General features: G+C 46.2%; 1 protein-coding gene across 4 annotated transcripts; it reads left to right on the top strand.

Annotated features, from left to right (window-relative positions):
• Positions 1 to 7: 7 nt before the first annotated feature.
• CCNDBP1 (cyclin D1 binding protein 1) lies at positions 8 to 6,080 on the top strand. 4 transcript variants are annotated; one of them, XM_069034485.1, is made up of 11 exons: positions 8 to 143; positions 223 to 282; positions 957 to 1,036; positions 1,639 to 1,720; positions 2,176 to 2,272; positions 2,521 to 2,594; positions 2,884 to 2,997; positions 3,581 to 3,851; positions 4,242 to 4,302; positions 5,275 to 5,321; positions 5,690 to 6,080. In XM_069034485.1, exons 1-11 carry the CDS (start codon positions 77 to 79, stop codon positions 5,796 to 5,798), a joined length of 1,062 nt encoding a protein of 353 aa, XP_068890586.1. In that variant the 5' UTR covers positions 8 to 76; the 3' UTR covers positions 5,799 to 6,080. The 4 variants fall into 4 exon arrangements, with proteins under 4 accessions (XP_068890586.1, XP_068890588.1, XP_068890585.1 ...); XM_069034487.1 differs by having other exon boundaries at positions 10 to 143; positions 2,884 to 2,960; positions 3,598 to 3,851; XM_069034484.1 differs by lacking the exons at positions 8 to 143; positions 223 to 282 and adding an exon at positions 656 to 851.
• Positions 6,081 to 6,152: the final 72 nt, after the last annotated feature.

The following is a 6,152-nucleotide window of genomic DNA, read 5'->3' as shown; positions in this document are numbered from 1 at the left end:
GCGGGGCTGCGGGGCCGTTCCAGCCGCTCCCGGAGCGGACGTGACGCGCGGGCCGCTCCGGGGCCGCCCCGCAGCGATGGAGGCGCGGGAGCCGCTGCGGGACGTGCGCGGGGCGCTGCGGGCGGTGCTGGCGCGGCTGCGAGGTGCGGGCCGGGGCCGGGAGGGGGCCGGGCCGGGCTGGGCCGGCTCCGCGCGGGCTGAGCTCTGTCTGTGCCGTTGCAGAGGGAGAGCCGGGCGAGGGCCGAGAGCCGTTCGAGCTGCCGCGCTTCTGGGACGCGCTAGGTACGGGCGGGGAGCGGCCGGGCAGGGCCGGGGCCGGGTACCCGCGGGGCAGGGTTGCTGTCCCCGGCGGGTCTCCAGCTGTGGGACGTGCCCTCCATCACGGAGTCACGGAATTCTTCAAGGTTGGAAGAGACTTCTGTGATCGTCGAGTCCAACCGTTAACCCAGCGCTACCTCTGTAACCCCGAAACCACATCGGTGCCAGATCCCGCCTCCTAAACATCCCCAGGGCTGGTGACTCCACCATCTCCCAGGCCAACCTACTGCAGTGCCTGACCACCCTAACTCTGGTAGCCAAACACTCCCAGGTGTGGCGAAGCAGCGGCTGATATTGAGCTGTTGATACAAAATTTATAAAGGTCTGTGTTAAAGCCTCCTGGCACGTCCTGGTGAAGGGGTCATGAACCAGGATGCAGACTGGGGTTCTGGTTATCACTACCAGCCACGTGAAAAAAAAAAATAGAGAAAAAGCAGACACAGGACACAAGCAATATGCATGGCAAAAATGCACCAGGAAATTTTTCTTTGTAGTGGGATTTGGTTATGTGTTTGTATGGCTTGGATGTAATGGTAAGCAAGTAGTAGCATCAGAGCTGTTGCTCAAGCTGCTCTGTTCTGTTATCTTTTACCTGAGTTACTTTCTCTTCTTTTGCTCCCATTGGATTTTTTTTTTAGGTCAGACATTCCAAGTAACATCACAGGAAGCTACAAAGCTGAGTCTGGCATTCTCAAGGCCTCCACTACCTTCTTCAGAGGTGAGAGAAAGCCTCGACAGACTATGAAATTGCAGTGTGTGTGACAAACTTCAGGTATTTCTTGGTTCACTTGACTAAATGGGCTGCATATTATAGAGTGTATTAACATAATCCAAGAACTGCCCAGAGAACTAATTTCTGTAAGACAGACATACTAAATAGAAGTATTCTTATATTCTTTAACAGCTACAGCTGGTTGCTGATAGAGACAGAATATTGGTGAATACAGACCTTAGGTCTAATAAAGAATATGCTACATTTTTGCTATTAACTGAGAGAAGTTTATCATGCAGGTGTTTGGAGGAGAGAGAAAAAAAAAGACCTCCAGTTCAGACTAATGATCCAAGTTCCTTTTTCCTCTCTGATGTATGACCACCCCACCAGGGAGTGTTTTGTTACTAAATCATGAGGCAGGTTAAATGCATACAGCTTGCTTACTATGCCTTCTTCTCATGCTGTATTTGTTTCTCAAGCAGACTGATTGTTGCTATTCTTCCCTTTTCTCAAAGCAGTCTGAAAGCCAGTGATTGCTTGTGAGGCTTTCTAAATGTGGTGCAGCTGTGTGCTACTCATGGGTGATCCTTTTGCCTCTCCATTTTCAGGATTGCCAGAAGCTGAGTGAGGACGTCCAAAATGCTGTTCTTGCAGTTGCCACAGTGTACTACTGGCTCCCCAAGAGCCAAGGTGAGACAGTGACAGCAAAGTAGTCACCACTATGTAGGATGGTGGTTCTTTCACCACTACTGTATAGAGAAACGCAGTATTTCAGAGCCTAATAAGAGGTCTGGTATCAGCGAGTTTTAATTAGACTGTTATCCCATTATCAACTATTCTGTAGACTTTGAACATGTTTATGAGTGAACTACTTGTCTGTCTGCTGCTGCAGATTTCCATCTGTGGGAGAGTGATAATGCAGGAAGTTGTGTAGTTGATTGAACATTGGAATTTATGAGGTGTTGAAATCCTTGTCCAGAGTTCTTTTGGAACTGGGAAGCATTTTGCCTTCTTCAGAGTACTTGTGACTTCATTTATACAGTGTATCCACACAAGCAGAGCAGTCTGTGTGTTCATCTTCAGCAGTTGCTTTCTATCAGTGTGACTTTGTGACAACTTTCTTGCTCTTTCTCAATTTCAACCAGGTACTACTCTTCGGAAGATGGTTCGAGATGCTACCACTGAAGTAGTGGAAGGGATGATCCAACTCACAGACACAATTCTCAATGCCCCAGTGGAGAGGTTGTAATTTTCAATCACATGGTTCTGTGATTTTGTGATAATTTTTGGGAAAGAAGGGAAGAAAAAGTTACAAGTGTCCTTGTTAGGAAGCAGCAAGGGCTTTACACAGACGTGGCATACTAGTGACAAGCTGGTTGGTGACATCTTTGCAGCAGAGCTTTTCCTAGTGTGAATCATCTTTGGTGCAGAAAATTAAGTCTAGCACGGTGGTGTTATTGACTAACTTTGGGAGTTTTATTTTATTTCAGCTTGTCTCAGGAACAGCTGATATCAACTGGAGGTGTGTGGGAGGCCTGTGAGCAAGTGTCTAAGCTGCCACGAGGTGAGTGTTGTAAATGCAGAGCAACAGAACTAGGACATGTTGTCTTGGAATATCAACAGCTTTTGCAAGGGCATTCCAGCTGGTACAATGAAGGCCGAATGACTCAAAAACTTGACTGATTTTGAAATGTATGAGCTTGGTAACTAGGTCAGATTCTTTGCATGACAACAGTGCAGCTCTGAGCTCTGCAAAAAGTTTGATCCTACAGTGATGCAAACCTAGGTGAAGGTTGTTGCGAACTGATCAGAAACGGTGGGGTGTCACAGTTTTCATCCTTTTGCTTTTGCAGATAACCAGGCAGCAGTTGTGTCGGCTCTGGCTGCATGTCTAGGTGTGGTCAAGGATGCTGTGGAAGAGATGGAACATGTAAGGAAGCCCCTAAACCTTAGAGGAATCTGCAGTGGTGGGTTCATAGACTCAGAATATTCTGGATTGGAAGGGATACACAAGGATCATCGAGTCCAACTCCTGGCCCTGCACAGGACAACCCCAACAATCCCACCATGTGCCTGAGAGTGTTGTCCAAATGCTCCTTGAACTCTGGCAGGTTTGGGGCTGTGACCACTTCTCTGGGGAGCCTGTTTAGTGCCCACCTACCCTCTATGGTGGTTCAGTGATGGAACACAGGAATTATTTTACATACAGGCTTTAATATAAATTTGTTCTGACATGACCTAGATTATTGTTTTATGCATATATTTTAACAAGTTTTTATTCTCAAGACTGGTTTACTTTGTATAAGATTTCCATAAAGCCATGTCCTGCACTGGGGAGTGGGGAGGCAATTTGGGGTCATGTAAGAATGGCAGTATTCACCAGGTTCTTGATGTTTGCACTGTTAAAGTGGTGGATTAGTTTTTCTTAATCCAGTCATTTTAGGATTAAACAACTGAGATTCCACCATGAATTATTTATAGGATGTCTAGATTATGTTTTCCCTTTCCTCCTGGGTATTGCTGGAATTGATGTTAGCTCTGGGTTTTCAGTGCCTCTGTGTTCTCAGGCACTGGTGGAGGGGCAGGATCCCTATGGGGACATCATGGAAGATGAAGAGCTGGGCTTTCGGGGCAACAGAGACACGTATTGGTCGGAGGCTGACCGGCAGCTGCTCAGCTCCTGCATGGGATTAATGAAGGCTTCTAAAGCTTGCCTGAAGAAGGTCTTGGCTGCAGTGAAGGCCCATGGCAAAGCTGAATCGCCAGAGCAGATTGCTCAACTGGATGACCTGGCAGACATTGCTAATGAGATCAGTCCAAGGTAAGCAGGGCTCTTCCCATGCTGCTTGTCCCACTAGAGCAGTCCAGGTCTCTCTTGAGGTCTTGAGTGAGGAGTAGGAACAACCTTTATGATACTGGAGCTGTGAGTGGGTGGTGGACACAGGCATGGTGGGAAGAGTATTACAGCATAAACTCTTGAGAGTTGTGTAGGTCAGGAGAGGAACATACACTGCAGTTTGGGGTGGAGCTGTGACCATGTCTCACTCCGCAGTGAGAGGGACACACAGGTGACTGAAAAGTAGGAAGCATCCCATAGGTACAACTGATATCTCACTGTTGCTCCTGACTTGCATTCAGGGTGGGTGCAGGCTTCAGCCAGGATCTGTGAGTTGTGAACATTTCTTCCATTACTCCCCTCTTTTCTGACTAGTGTTGATGAGCTGGCACTGAGCATGTACCCCCCTGTGAACCCCTTGGCTGTGCGACTTAATGTGAGTATCTGCAGTACTGATAGCTCAGTACCTGACTGTCTGCATGTGGGACAGTGGCCTGGCTGTAAGGAACGGGAAGAAATCAGATTGGAGGGGTTATGGGACTGTCACGGAGAGGTGGGTGTTAGTGACTGCCTCAGTTATAATTTCTTTGGGATGAAGAGTGCCCTTTGTTCTTGCACACTTAACTTCCTTCAGGTGGAAACACATTCTTCATCTGTACCTCTTCAGGGAAGAGCTTGGCAACACGAGGCTTTAGCTCTGAACTATAATGCATAGAGATTTCCAGTGATAGAACCTCAGGAAAGCAAGGTCTGTGGCTGCCTGTGTACTGCAGATGTACTTTTTTCCATGGGTAATGCAGACTTGCTCAAATAAATTTATCTATGAAACTAAACACTCACTAAGAGTTTATTTAACCTCTGAAACAAGCTGCTCAGAGAAGCAGTGGAGTCTACATCTTTGGCAACACTCAAAACTTGACTGGGCAATGCTCTGGCAACCTGGCTGAATTTTGAGACATCTCTTGCATCATAAATTAAGTACAAATCTCCTTGTATCTGAAATTTTTTTTATTCTTAATTCTGGTTTCATGCCTTTGTCCAGTGGCTTGATGTTTTTGGAATAAAAAAGAATTACTTAATATCAAATTGCATTAAAGCCAGTCACTTGTAACTTTGTACTCTAATATCAGTTACCAATTTATAATAGGTTTACCTTTTTTTAAAAAAAAGCATTTTAATGTATACTTTAAAAACAGGTGGGGTTTTTTTACCTGTCACAGCCAGCAGTAGATTGGGAGACACTTCCAGCATGGCAGTGATGGATAACTCCATTCTGCATCAGGATCCGTGGCAGTTTTATTCATTCATGGCTCTTGGGCATTCCTATATTCCTTTGATTTCCAGTACTGTTCAGACCCTACTTTTCCTCAAACTTGGCTTACCTTATTTCCCTTTTGTTTCTTTCTAGGCTGCTAAGTTGGCCTCAGTATTAAAGAAAGTCTTAGAAATTGCAAAGTGAGTATGAGCTACAGTTCTATAAGTGTGTGTTCCCTGCTGTGAAGGTTGATACCTTTCTGCCTCATGGCAGAGATGACCTATTTCTAGACAGTAGATGCTGGCATTTGGAACAATGATGATGCTATCTACCCACAAAGGGATGGGAGTAAGAAAAGGATGCTAGAGGTGATAGTGGTTCCCTTGTTTTGGGTTTGGGACTACAGACATGGGGTGTGGGTTTTTCCTTGCTCAAAGCCCTCTGGGGCTGGGGCAGCCATCTTTTAATGCTGTGTTTATTCAGCACTTCACAATCCCTACGTGTTGTGTGGATGCATAGGTATAACACACCCAGGAGGCTTCCCTAATGAATTTCCTCACTTTTGCAGGACAAGCCATGTATGTCCACCATCAGAGGAAGGCTGGGTGCAGTTTCTAACTGGTGCAGTAGATCACAACATGAACAAAGTCAAGAGCTTCACACAGGGCCAACTTTAGCTCTTCTGTGCCTATGTGTGCTGCTGCCACTGGCTATGGCATCTGCATTTCCAGCGAACTTTGCTGTTCTTCAGCTGCTTGGAGAATGATGAGAACAATGTAGGAGAGAACTTTACTGCTGCTTGGAAAAACTTCCCCAGGAAGCTGCCCTTTTGCCGTTGCAGAAGGTGTCATTTTGCTTGGATTCTTGGGATGATGCAGTGCTGCATCTTAATGTGCCCTGTTCTTCAGACATTACAACTACTGTGGGGTTCAGAGAAAAATAAAATATTGCTAGATTTACATTAGTTGCTTTATCTGTCTTCAGAAGGCAAAGGATATACAGAATGAAAGGGCCTTGCTTCTTTTGCAAGC

Source organism: Aphelocoma coerulescens, chromosome 20 (assembly GCF_041296385.1).
Source record: "Aphelocoma coerulescens isolate FSJ_1873_10779 chromosome 20, UR_Acoe_1.0, whole genome shotgun sequence".
Classification (NCBI taxonomy): Eukaryota; Metazoa; Chordata; class Aves; order Passeriformes; family Corvidae; genus Aphelocoma; species Aphelocoma coerulescens.
This window is presented reverse-complemented; position numbering and strand designations above follow the sequence as displayed.